This window comes from Melanerpes formicivorus, unplaced genomic scaffold (genome assembly GCF_026170545.1).
Source record: "Melanerpes formicivorus ecotype bairdi unplaced genomic scaffold, bMelFor1.0.p_v2 SCAF_1, whole genome shotgun sequence".
NCBI lineage: Eukaryota > Metazoa > Chordata > Aves > Piciformes > Picidae > Melanerpes > Melanerpes formicivorus.
In genome coordinates, this window is record NW_027142353.1 from 31,917,163 (window position 1) to 31,930,305 (window position 13,143).

The window sequence follows — 13,143 nt, forward strand, 5'->3', positions numbered from 1 at the left end:
CACCTCCAGGTCCTTTCCCTCAGGGCTGCTTTCTCTGCCCTCCTCCCCCAGTCTGTATTGATAGTGAGGATTGTTCCAGCCCAGGGGCAGAGCCCTGCACTTGCTCTTGTGGAACCTCCTGAGGTTCACCTGGGCTTCACCTCTCCAGCCTGTCCAGGTCCCTCTGGATGCCATCCTGTCCCTCTGGTGGATCCACAGCCCCACTCAGCTTGGTGTCATCTGCACACTGCTGATGGTGCCTCAATCTCCCTCTCTCTGTCATTGATAAAAAAATTGAAACAGCACAGGTCCCATTTCAGACCCCTGAGGAACACCACTTGGCACTGATGATCTAAGTCCAACCCCTCTGCCATGGGCAGGGACATCTTCCAGTAGATCAGGCTCCACAAAGCACCATCCAACCTCTCCATGAACACTTGTAGTGATACGTTTGAGGCATCCATGCAAGTTGATGATGGTCTCTCAGGAGCTGGTGGCCCCTTGGGAGGTTACAAAGACCACGGTGGTGGTGGCCAAAGCTCCAAGCCTGGTTTCTTTGCCAAACCTCTCCTGTATGGAGCTGGTTTCCATCCCCAGCAGCCAGAGCAGCACAGCTGGGGCTTGCTTGGGGGTGCCATGGCATCGCTGATGGGGAGGAGTAACAGCAGGCACCAGGACAGGTTAGAGGCTGCCCTGCTGGAAAGCAGCTCCATGGAGAAAGACCTTGGAGTGCTGGTGGGCAGCAAGTTCTGCAGGGGACAGCAATGTGCCCTTGTGGCCAAGAGAGCCAATGGCATCCTGGGGTGCAGCAAGAGAAGTGTGGCCAGCAGGGCCAGGGAAGTTCTTCTGCCCCTCTGCTCTGCCCTGCTGAGACCACAGCTGCAATCCTGTGTCCAGTTCTGGGCTCCCCTGGGCTCCCCTGCTGGAGAGAGTCCAAGGGAGAGCCAGGAGGATGCTTAGGGGACTTGAGCATCTGCCCTGTAAAGAGAGATTGAGAGCCCTGGGGCTGTTTAGTGTGGAGAAGAGAAGGCTGAGAGGGGATCTGATCAAGGTCTCTCAGTCTCTGAGGGGTGGCTGTCAAGTGGAGGGGGCCAAGCTCTTTTGGGTGCTGCACAGCAATAAGCCAAGGAGCAATGGATACAAACTTGAGCACAGAAGGTTTCAGCTCAACATGAGGAGAAACTTCTTTGGTGTGAGGGTGCCAGAGCCCTGGAGCAGGCTGCCCAGAGAGGTTGTGGAGTGTCCTTGTCTGGAGACTTTCCAAAGCCACCTGTATGCCTTCCTATGCAGACTACCCTGGGTGATGCTGCTGTTGCAGGGGGGTTGGACCTGATGATCTCTGGAGGTCTCTTCCAACCTCTAACATTCGGTGACACTGTGATGGCCAAGCTGTGCCTGTGGTAATGTTGTGGCTGTGTCCCCCATGGCAGGACCTGCTGAAGCACACTCCAGAGGACCACCCTGACCACCCCTTTCTCATCGATGCCCAACGCAACATCAAGCAGGTGGCTGAGAGGATCAACAAGGGCATGAAGAGTGCAGAGGAGCTGGAGAGGAACACCAGGATCGTGCAGGAGATCGAGTCCCACATCGAAGGCATGGAGGATGTATGTATGGGGGCCTTGCATGGGCGCAGTCTTCCCTTCTGCCCAAAAATCCAACCACTTCTGCTCTTTCTGCTGGAACATGAGCCCAGGGTGGGCTCCTGGGCAAGTTGGGAAGGGAGTGGAGTGCCAGGTCTGAGCCAGAGGACCCCAAAGCCCAGAAGGGTTGCACCTTGGGGCTCACAGGCTTCCTGCCAGGGGACCACAGGAGCGAGGACAAAGCCCAAAAGGGTTGCACCTTGGGGCTCACTGCTTACCAGGTTCCTTGTCTGCACAGCTCCAGGCCCCACTCCGCAAGTTCCTGCGCCAGGAGATGGTCGTGGAGGTGGTAAGCATGGGCTGTCCTTGTCACCATGAGGGCCCTGGGAATGTGCACTGGATTGGGCAGTGGGAAGCCATGGTGGAGGGGCATGGGAGGCATCTGTGGCCATGGGAGGCTACAGATGGATGGGTGGATGGGTGGCAGAATGGGTGAGTGGGTGGATGGATGGACGGATGGACAGACAGACAGATGGATGGGTGTGCAGGTGGATGGATGGCAGAATGGGTGAGTGAGTGGGTGGACAGACAGATGGACGGATGGACAGATGGATGGATGAATGGCAGAATGGGTGGGTGGATGGATGGATGGACAGACGGATGGACCGAAGGGTGGATGGGTGGGTGGGTGGATGGATGGCAGAATGAGTGGGTGGATGGACGGACAGATGGACGGAAGGATGGATGGACAGACGGATGGATGGCAGAATGGGTGGGTGGGTGGATGGATGGACAAACGGATGGACTGAAGGATGGATGGGTGGGTGGGTGGATGGATGGCAGAATAAGTGGGTGGGTGGAGGGACAGATGGACAGATGGATGGACAGATGGACGGAAGGATGGATGGATGGATGGACAGACGGATGGATGGCAGAATGGGTGGGTGGATGGACGGATGGATGGATGGACAGTTGGACAGCTGGATGGATGGATGGGTGGCAGAATGAGTGAGTGGGTGGGTGGACGGATGGACTGATGGACAGACGGATGGACAGACGGATGGATGGCAGAATAGGTGAGTGGGTGAGTGGATGGACAGATGGGTAGATGGATGGATGCACAGACAGACAGAAGGATGGACAGAAGGATGGATGGGTGGATGGACAGACAGAAGGATGGGTGGGTGGATGGATGGACAGAAGGATGGACAGGTGGATGGATGACAGAAGGATGTGGACAATATAAAATTCCCCAAGTGTGGGGGAAGACAAGATGAGTTTGGGAGCAGTCAGGGAAGAACCTACAGGTACCCTGGGTTGGGGGTGGATAAGGAGGCTCCAGGTGAAACCTGTGGAAGTCCTACTGTGCCCATGCCTGATGTTCCCATGGCCTTGATGCTTCCCTGTGAGTGGACCTCTGTGACTTTGCCTTTGTGGCCATGGCACCCATGTCCCCATCCTACTTCAGGCCAAAGCCACGCCTGGGAAAACTGAGGCTGGGTTGCACTTCCAGAAGTGGGAGGGGCTGGGTGCTAACCCCTTGGTGTCTCCTGCTGCCCTGCAGAAGGCAGTGGGTGGGAAGAAGGAGCGCTCCTTCTTCCTCTTCACCGACCTGCTGGTCTGCACCACCCTGAAGCGCAAGTCGGGGTCCCTCCGCCGCAGTTCCATGAGCCTGTGAGTACCACCTGGGAGAGGGAGGGCACCCACCAGCTCCTTAGGGTGGTCCTCACTGCTTGGGATGGACTTTGAAGGTTTTGGGGACATGGGTGCAGCTCAGCCAAGCCTCCCTCTGCTTCCCAGGTACACGGCGGCCAGCGTGATCGACACCGCCAGCAAGTACAAACTGCTCTGGAAGCTGCCCCTGGAGGATGTGGACATTGTCAAAGGTCTGCCCCTGCCTGCTGGAGTGTCACATCCCAGTATAAACCCAGTGCTCACCAAGGTGCCTCTGGGTGGCACCAGGGAGGAAGGGGTTAATGCCAGTGCAGAGGAGGGCAAGGAAGCTGTGAAGGGCCTGGAGAATAAATGTGATGGAGAGCAACTGAAGGAGCTGGGGATGGTTAGTTTGGAGAAGAGGAGGCTGAGGGGAGACCTCATTGCTGTCTACAGCTACCTGAATGGAGGTTGTAGAGAGGTTGGTGCTGGTCTCTTCTCAGAGGAAATTAGTGATAGAACAAGAGGGAATGGCCTCAAGCTGTGAATGGGCAGGTTTAGACTGGACAGGAAGAAACATTTTTTCATGGCAAGTGGTCAGGCACTGGAATGTGCTGGGCAGGGAGGTGGTTGAGACCCTAAGCCTGGATGTGTTTCAAGGTGGTTTGGATGTGGTGCTTGGGGCTATGGTTTTAGGGCTGAACCTTGCAGAGGAAGGTTCTGGGTTGGCCTTAGTGATCCTGAGGGTCTTTTCCAACCTGAATGTTTCTGTGATGATTCTGCAACACCACACACATGTCCCCACACAGGTGCCTCACAAGCCACCAACCGGGAGAGCATCCAGAAAAGCATCTGCCGCCTGGACGAGGACCTCAGCACCTTGGGGCAAGTCAGCAAGCTGTCAGAGACCCTCAGCTTTCCCCATCAGGTAGGGGGGTGGTGGCCCTGGTTCTGTCTCCTGTCTGGACATGTTCCCTGTAGGACTGTGTCCTCTGTGGAAGGGCTGGTGGCCATGAGTGCCCTAAAGAGCTCAGATACCACCAACCCCAGAGCCAGAGAAGGACTGGGGCAGCCTCTGAAGGATGCCTGGGGATGGATGAGGGCAGTGTCGGGTGGTGGCCATGACGCTGGCCCCTGGCACCCTTACCAGGATGTCCTCTGGGAGAGAGAGAACCTCTGAAAGGGCTGGTGGCCACAAGTGTCCACTAAGGCCCCCAAGATCCTAACAGCCTCAAAGCCTAAGTGGGGTTGGACAGCTTCTGAAGGATGCAGGGGGATGGATGGGGTCATAACCAGGCATGTGGCTGGTTGTAGCCCATCCCTGAGACCTGAAATGTTGTCCCCCTCCTCAGAGCCTGGATGATGTGATCAAGGACCTGATGGCTGCTATCCACCGGGAGCTGGCGGAGAAGCAATCTCTGTCCTTCAGCATGGCCTTCCCCCCCAACAAGGTGGAGCTCAGCACCACCAAAGCTGATGGCACTGAGTCCTTCATCTTCGAGTTCCCCAACCCTGATGCCCGGCTCAGCTTTGAGCAAGCCTTTGAGGATGCCAAGAAGAAGCTGGGTAACAGCAAGGGAGGTGGACACTGGGGTGGGCTCAGCATCACAACCCAGCAAGGGTAGACCTCCATCCATCACTTCTTTATCCTCCAATGTGTCTTTTTTCCCCAGCTTCCAGCAAAAACTGCCTGGACCCAGAGTTCCTCAAGGCCATCCCCATCATGAAGACGAGGAGTGGGATGCAGGTACTTGGTGCTGGTGTTTGCATTCAAGCATCCTACAGGACCTTCAAGTCCCTGCCTGGAAGTGGTCAAGACCAGGCTGGATGGTGCTGAAGCCGTGCAGAGGAGGGCAAGGAAGCTGGGGAAGGGCCTGGAGAATAAATCTGATGAGGGGCAACTGAAGGAGCTGGGGATGATTAGTGTGGAGCAGAGGAGGCTGAGGGGAGACCTCATTGCTGTCTACGACTGCCTGAAAGGAGGTTGTAGAGAGATTGGTGCTGGTCTCTTCTCCCAGGGGATTAGTGATAGAACAAGAGGGAATGGCCTCAAGCTGTGACTGGGTAGGTTTAGACTGGACAGTAGGAAACCTTTATTCATGGCAAGAGTGGTCAGGCACTGGAATGTGCTGGGCAGGGAGGTGGTTGAGTCCCCAAGCCTGGATGTGTTTCAAGGTGGTTTGGATGTGGTGCTTGGGGCTATGGTTTAGGGGTGAGACTTGTAGAGTAGGGTTCTGGGTTGGCCTTGGTGATCCTGAGGGTCTTTTCCAACCTGAATGTTTTTGTGGTTGTGTGATGTGGGCTAGTGTAAGGTTTCTCTGCCTGTGGCAGGGGTGAGTTTGGAGCTAGATGACCCTTTAATACCTCTTCCAACCCAACCCATTCTCTGAACCCTCTTGATGGTCTTAGCACTGGCTGCCAAGAGCTTCCCTGCCATTCCCAAATGAGCCAACTCTGTGCCCCATCTTTTTTGCTCTTTTTTTGCAGTTCTCTTGTGCTTCTCCCAGCCATGGCAGCCTGGAGAGCTCCCATGAGGTTTGGGTCTGCAACAGTGACGGCTACGTAGGGCAGGTTTGTCTGCTCAGCATCCGGAAGGAGCCCACAGTGGAAGCCTGCATTGCCGTCTGCTCGGCCAGGATCCTCTGCATCGCCTCCGTGCCTGGCCTCAAGCCACCCCACAGGTAGGACATCCCAGCCAGGCTTGGCACCTGGGGTGGGTTGAAAAGGGCTAAAGGATGATTAGACGGCTGGAGCACCTCTCCTATGAGGACAGACTGAGGGAGCTGGGGTTGCACAGTCTGGAGAAAAGCCTCCAAGGAGACCTTATTATTGTGGCCTTCCAGTAGCTGAAGGGGGCTACAGGAAAGCTGGGGAGGGACTTTTGAGGGTGTCAGGGAGTGATAGGACTGGGGGGAACGGAGCAAAACTCGAAGTGGGGAGATTCAGACTGGATGTTAGGAAGAAGTTCTTCCCCATGAGGGTGGTGAGACACTGGCACAGGTTGCCCAGGGAGGTGGTGGAAGCCTCATGCCTGGAGGTTTTGAAGGCCAGGCTGGAGGTGGCTGTGAGCAACCTGCTGTAGTGTGAGGTGTCCCTGGCCATGGCAGGGGGATTGGAACTGGATGATCCTTGAGGTCCCTTCCAACCCTGACAATTCTATGATTCTATGATTTCCCCCCCAACATTAACTTTGCCAGCCCAGCCCAGTTGGAAGCAGATGAAAGCTGTATTTACAAACTACAATCTGCAATGGAATGCAGTGGATCTGTATAAAATACACAGTATTTACAATACTTACTGATATTTACAATTAACAAACAGCACAAGGATCCCTCTGGTCAAAGACCAGCGGAAGCTACTAGCTTCTCCTTCCCTGCCTCTCCCTGACCCCCCTGTATAAAAGAAGGGATGAGAGAAAGGAGCAGAGAAGTTAATACCAAACCAGTGCAGCCAAGGACAAGCAGAAGCAAGTTAGTATCTCTTGCAGAGCCAAGAAGTGAGAAGAGAAGAGAAATAGTTTTGGGAACAGGATCTTATGGTAGTTATCTCTCCAATGGGATTGTTTAGCATTTTCCTGGTGTCCCCCAGGAATCAGTGCTGGGCCCCATCCTCTTTAATATCTTCATTGATGATCTGGATGAAGGGATGGAGTCAGTCATCAGCAAATTTGCAGATGACACCAAGTAAGGAGCCGATGTTGATCTCTTAGAGGGCAGAAGGGCTCTGCAGAGGGACCTTGACCAACTGGACAGATGGGCAGAGTCCAACAGGATGGCATTTAACAAGTCCAAGTGCCAGGTGCTGCACTTTGGCCATGGCAATCCCATGCAGAGCTACAGGTTGGGGTCAGAGTGGCTGGAGAGTTGCCAAACAGAGAGGAACCTGGAGGTGCTGATTGACAGCCACCTGAACAGGAGCCAGCAGTGTGCCCAGGTGGCCAAGAAGGCCAATGGCATCCTGGCCTGCATTAGGAATAGTGTGGCCAGCAGGAGCAGGGAGGTCATTGTGCCCCTGTACTCTGCACTGGTTAGGCCACACCTTGAGTGCTGTGTCCAGCTCTGGGCCCCTCAGGTTAAGAAGGGACATTGAGACACTTGAATGTGTCCAGAGAAGGGCAACAAGGCTGGGAAGAGGCCTTGAGCACAGCCCTGTGAGGAGAGGCTGAGGGAGCTGGGGTTGTTTAGCCTGGAGAAGAGGAGGCTCAGGGGAGACCTCATTGCCCTCTAAAACTACCTGAGGGGAGGTTGTAGCAAGGAAGGGGTTGGTCTCTTCTCCCAGGCACCCAGCACCAGAACAAGAGGACACAGTTTCAAGCTGAGCCAGGGGAGGTTTAGGCTGGAGGTGAGGAGAAAGTTCTTCACTGAGAGAGTCATTTGCCATTGGAATGTGCTGCCCAGGGAGGTGGTGGAGTCCCCATCCCTGGAGGGTTCAAGAGGGGATTGGATGTGGCACTTGGTGCCATGGTTTAGTCATGGGTCTGTGGTGACAGGTTGGACTCTATGATCTTTGAGGTCTCTTCCAACCTTAGTGATTCTGTGATCTTTATTTTCCTGCACCCAATGGTGATTTATTTACATTTTACTACTTTCTGCTGAAGATCTGTGAAAATTTATAAAAGCATAGCATAAAACTCCCACAGCACCATGGAAAGCCTGGCAGGAAGGGACCTGGGGGTGCTAATGGACAAGCAGCTGAGTATCAGCCAGCAGCATGGTCCAGGTGGCCAAGAAAGCCAATGGCATCCTGGCTGGGATTAGAAATGGGGTCATAGTGAATTCCCCTGGGTGGCCCCACAATCCTACTAAGGAATAGGGCACCTTTGGGAAACAGCAGCATCCCTCAGGATAATGGGAAATCTTCTGGATGTCTCCCTAATCCCATGCAAGAGTAGGACAACCCCTGCATGACTTCATAATGCCATCATCAACCATCCCAATCCTCCAGCACCCCAAGATGCTTTAAACTAGCCAAGGAGTTCCCATCCTCAAGCAGCTGAAGAGGAGCCAGCAGTGTGCCCAGGTGGCCAAGAAAGCCAAAGGCCTCCTGGCTGGGATCAGCAATGCTGTGTCCAGCAGGAGCAGGGAGGGGATTGTCCCCTGGGACTCAGCTCTGGTCAGGCCACACCTCCAGTGCTGTGTCCAGCTCTGGGCACCTCAATGCAGGAGAGATGTGGAGGTGCTGGAGCCAGGGCAGAGGAGGGCAAGGAAGCTGGGAAGGGCCTGGGGAATAAATGTGATGGAGAGCAACTGAAGGAGCTGGAGATGGTTAGTTTGGAGAAGAGGAGGCTGAGGGGAGACCTCATTGCTGTCTACGACTGCCTGAAAGGAGGTTGTAGAGAGATTGCTGCTGGTCTCTTCTCCCAGGGAATTAGTGATAGAACAAGAGGGAATGGCCTCAAGCTGTGACTGGGTAGGTTTAGACTGGGCAGTAGGAAACATTTCTTCATGGCAAGAGTGGTCAGGCACTGGAATGTGCTGGGCAGGGAGGTGGTTGAGTCCCCAAGCCTGGATGTGTTTCAAGGTGGTTTGGATGTGGTGCTTGGGGCTATGGTTTAGGGGTGAGACTTGTAGAGTAGGGTTCTGGGTTGGCCTTGGTGACCCTGAGGGTCTTTTCCAACCTGAACATGTCTGTGGGTCTGTGGTGATTCTGTGGAGCCTGGTGGGCAGGGAGGGTGATGCTGGAGCTGCTTCTTTCCTCCCTCTCTTCCCCTCGTGTCAGCAGGGAACGTGGGGAGGCGGTGGGCAGCCCCTGCTCTGAGGTGGTCCCGACGCAGGCAGAGGACGTGGGGCCACAGCCCTGCCTGCACATCTCCATCTCGGGGTCGTCGCTGGAGCTCTCGGAGCCGGTCGATGGTGGCAACGGGGAGTTGGTGCCCTTTGACAGCGATGACACCGATGATGAGTCCTCACCCAGCCCCTCAGGGACGCTGCAGAGCCAAGCCAGCCACTCCACCATCTCCTCCAGCTTTGGCAGTGAGTCCCTGCTGGGTGAAAACCCTCCTCCTGTGACCCCCAAAAATCGTGGAGTCGTGGGATGGGTTGGGATGGAAGGGATGTACCTAGGTGGCCAAGAAGGCCAACGGCATCCTGCCCTGCATCAGGAACAGAGTGGCCAGCAGGAGCAGGGAAGTCATTGTGCCCTGTACTCAGCACTGGTTAGGCCACACCTTGAGTCCTGTGTCCAGTCCTAGGCCTCTCAGTTTAAGAAAGATGTTGAGATGCTAGAAGGTGTCCAGAGAAGGGCAAGGAGGCTGGGTAGGGGTCCTGGAGCACAGCCCTGTGAGGAGAGGCTGAGGGAGCTGGGGTTGCTTAGCCCGGAGAAGAGGAGGCTCAGGGGAGACCTTATTGCTGTCTTACAGCTACCTGAAGGGAGGCTGTAGCCAGGTGGGGGTTGGTCTCTTCTCCCAGGCAGACAGCTACAGAGCAAGAGGACACAGTCTCAAGCTGTGCCAGGGGAGGTTTAGGCTGGTTGCGGGGAAGAAATTCTTCCCAGAAAGAGAGATTGCTGCCCAGGGAGGTGGTGGGGTCACCATCCTGGGAGGTGTTTAAAAGCTGTGTAGATGTGGTGCCTAGGGATGTGGCTTAGTGGTGGACTTGGTAGAGTAAGGTTAATGGTTGAACTTGATGATCATGAAGATCTTTGCCAACCTAAATGATTCTATGATCATTCAGTATCATCTAGTACAACACTGCTGCAGTCAGCAGGATTTCTTCAGCTAGAACAGTTCGGTCAGAACCACATCCAACCTGATGGAATGGTTCTGGGGATGGGGCATCTACCACCTATCTGGGCAAGCTGTGCCAGCCTCTCACTATCCTCAGCATCAAAAATTCCATTCTTACATCTACATCATGAAGTTCAGTAAGGACAAATGCAGGGTCCTGCATCTGGGGAGGAACAACAACAGGCACCAGGACAGGTTAGAGGCTGCCCTGCTAGAGAGCAGCTCCATGCAGCAAGACCTTGGAGTGCTGGTGAGCAGCAAGTTCTGCAGGGGACAGCAATGTGCCCTTGTGGCCAAGAGAGCCAATGGCATCCTGGGGTGCAGCAAAAGAAGTGTGGCCAGCAGGGCCAGGGAGGTTCTTCTGCCACTCTGCTCTGCCCTGCTGAGACCACAGCTGCAATCCTGTGTCTAGTTCTGGGCTCCCCAGTGCAAGAGAGACAGAGACCTGCTGGAGAGAGTCCAAGGGAGAGCCAGGAGGATGCTTAGGGGACTTGAGCATCTGCCCTGTGAAGAGAGACTGAGAGCCTTGGGGCTGTTTAGTGTGGAGAAGAGAGGGCTGAGAGGGGATCTGATCAAGGTCTCTCAGTCTCTGAGGGGTGGCTGTCAAGTGGAGGGGGCCAAGCTCTTTTGGGTGCTGCACAGCAATAAGCCAAGGAGCAATGGATACAAACTTGAACACAAAAGGTTTCAGCTCAACAGGAGGAGAAACTTCTTTGGTGTGAGGGTGCCAGAGCCCTGGAGCAGGCTGCCCAGAGAGGTTGTGGAGTGTCCTTCTCTGGAGGCTTTCCAAAGCCACCTGGATGCCTTCCTGTGCAGACTACCCTGGGTGATGCTGCTGTTGCAGGGGGGTTGGACCTGATGATCTCTGGAGGTCCCTTCCAACCTCAATTGTTCAGTGACACTGTGATAGTCTAAATCTCCCTCTTTTAATTTAAATCTAGCCTCCTTTGTCCCGTCACAACAGACCCTACCGAAACCATGAGCAGTTCCATGGTTTTGGCCAGCCCCCCCTTGTGTTCTTCTAGGAATTCCACAGGTGGTGGCTTTTGAGCAAAAAAAAACACCCTGGGAAAGAGATGTTGGGGGCAGCAGCCCAAAACCTTGGTGCTGGTGGCTTTGGGTAAAAGTTGATGGGTTTTGGGGCTCAGCATCCCTGCATCCTCCCCATGGCTCAACATCACAAGGGGACCTGTGGTAGAAACATAGAATGGTCTGGGTTGGAAGGGAACTCCAAAGGTCATCCAGTCCAACCCCCTCTGCAGTCAGCAGGTGCTCCTAGTCTGAGTATCAAGTGCCAGGTCGTGCCCTTGGGTCACAACAACCCCAAGCAAGGCTCCAGACTTGGGGCAGTGTGGCTGGAAAGCTGCCTGGCAGAAAGGAACCTGGGGGTGCTAATGGACAGGCCGCTGAAGAGGAGCCAGCAGTGTGCCGAGGTGGCCAAGAAAGCCAAAGGCCTCCTGGCTGGGATCAGCAATGCTGTGTCCAGCAGGAGCAGGGAGGGGATTGTCCCCTGGGACTCAGCTCTGGTCAGGCCACACCTCCAGTGCTGTGTCCAGCTTTGGGCACCACAATGCAGGAGAGATGTGGAGGTGCTGGAGCCAGGGCAGAGGAGGGCAAGGAAGCTGGGAAGGGCCTGGGGAATAAATGTGATGGAGAGCAACTGAAGGAGCTGGGGATGGTTAGTTTGGAGAAGAGGAGGCTGAGGGGAGACCTCATTGCTCTCTGAGGGTCTTTTCCAACCCAGATGTTTCTGTGATTCTGTCACCCATTCCTTCCTCCTTCTTCCTTCTGCACAGATGAAGAGCTGCCCAGCTGCAAGGAGGCCACTGTGGAGACCACGAGCTCAGAGGAGGAGCCAGAAGCTGGCTTCATGCCCATCACTGGCAGCTATGGGCAGAGCCGGCGCGGCGAGAGCCCTGCGGACGGGCGAGCCCTGCGCCGCTCGAGCCGCGGCTCCTTCACCCGGGGCAGCCTGGAGGACCTCCTCAGCCTGGACCCTGAAGCCCATCAGAGCTCCATGTGGTTGGGCACCGAGGATGGCTGGTGTGTATCCTGTGAGGACAGGCTGAGAGAGTTGGGGTTATTCAGTCTGGAGAAGAGAAGGCTCTGAGGAGACCTAATTGTGGCCTTCCGGTATCTGAAGGGGGCTCCAAGAAACCTGGGGAGGGACTTTTGAGGGTGTCAGGGAGTGATAGGACTGGGGGGGCTGGATCCAGGCTAGAGGAGGGGAGATTTAGATTAGACATTAGGTAGAAGTTCTTCCCCATGAGGGTGCTGAGAGACTGGCACAGGTTGCCCAGGGAGGTGGTGGAAGCCTCATGCCTGGAGGTTTTGAAGGCCAGGCTGGATGTGGCTGTGAGCAACCTGCTCTGGTGTGAGGTGTCCCTGGCCATGGCAGGGGGGTTGGAACTGGATGATCCTTGAGGTCCCTTCCTACTCTGACAATGCTGTGGTACTGTGAATGGGGGAGAGGCTTTGGGGAGACCTAATAGTGACCTTACAGTATCTGAAGGTGGCTACAAGAAGGGTGGAGCGAGACTGCAAAGGCCTGCAGTGACAGGACAAGAGGCAATGGCTTCAAACTGGAGCAGAGCAGATTTAGATTGGATGTGAGGAACAAGTTCTTTACCATGAGGGTGGTGGAACACTGGAACAGGTTGCCCAGGGAGGTGGTTGAGGTCCCATCCCTGGAGATATTCAAGGTGAGGCTGGACAGGGCCCTGGGCAACCTGAGCTAGTTGAGGATGTCCCTGCTAACTGCAGAGGGGGTTGAACTGGATGACCTTTGGAGGTCCCTTCCATTCCAGACCATTCTATGACACTTAATATGGGGTAGAGCCCCTCCCCACCCCCATCCCAGGTGAGCCTCCAGCTTTGCTCTTCTCCTGCAGCATCCACGTGTACCAGTCCTCGGACAACATCCGTAACAGGAAGAACAGCATGAAGATGCAACACGCTGCTGCTGTCATGTGCATCTTGTAAGTGATGAGCAAGAAGCTCTTTTGGCTCTAGGATCTCCCTAGCAAGGTGCTTCGGGGGGGGCGGGGGGCAAGCGGGACTTTCACCCTGTTGATAGGGCAAGGGGCAAGGGATGTAAACTACAGCACAGGAGGTTGCACCTCAGGACGAGGAGGAACTTCTTGATTGTGAGGGTGACAGAGCCCTGGAGCAGGCTGCCCAGAGAGGTTGTGGAGTCTCCTTCTC

The 13,143-nt window shown here is 55.2% G+C and overlaps 1 protein-coding gene across 2 annotated transcripts in view; it reads left to right on the plus strand.

Moving 5' to 3' along the window:
• Positions 1-13,143, plus strand: part of ARHGEF17 (Rho guanine nucleotide exchange factor 17) — a 60,861-nt gene that overhangs the window by 40,406 nt on the left and 7,312 nt on the right. The window contains exons 6-16 of one of the 2 annotated variants that reach the window (XM_068139209.1): positions 1,410-1,586; positions 1,861-1,911; positions 3,127-3,236; positions 3,363-3,448; positions 4,025-4,143; positions 4,568-4,781; positions 4,889-4,962; positions 5,703-5,896; positions 8,934-9,187; positions 11,736-11,982; positions 12,831-12,917. In XM_068139209.1, the coding sequence (XP_067995310.1) occupies positions 1,410-1,586; positions 1,861-1,911; positions 3,127-3,236; positions 3,363-3,448; positions 4,025-4,143; positions 4,568-4,781; positions 4,889-4,962; positions 5,703-5,896; positions 8,934-9,187; positions 11,736-11,982; positions 12,831-12,917 (1,613 nt within the window). The remainder of the gene's footprint in view (positions 1-1,409; positions 1,587-1,860; positions 1,912-3,126; positions 3,237-3,362; positions 3,449-4,024; positions 4,144-4,567; positions 4,782-4,888; positions 4,963-5,702; positions 5,897-8,933; positions 9,188-11,735; positions 11,983-12,830; positions 12,918-13,143) is intronic. The other variant, XM_068139210.1, reaches the window with a different exon arrangement.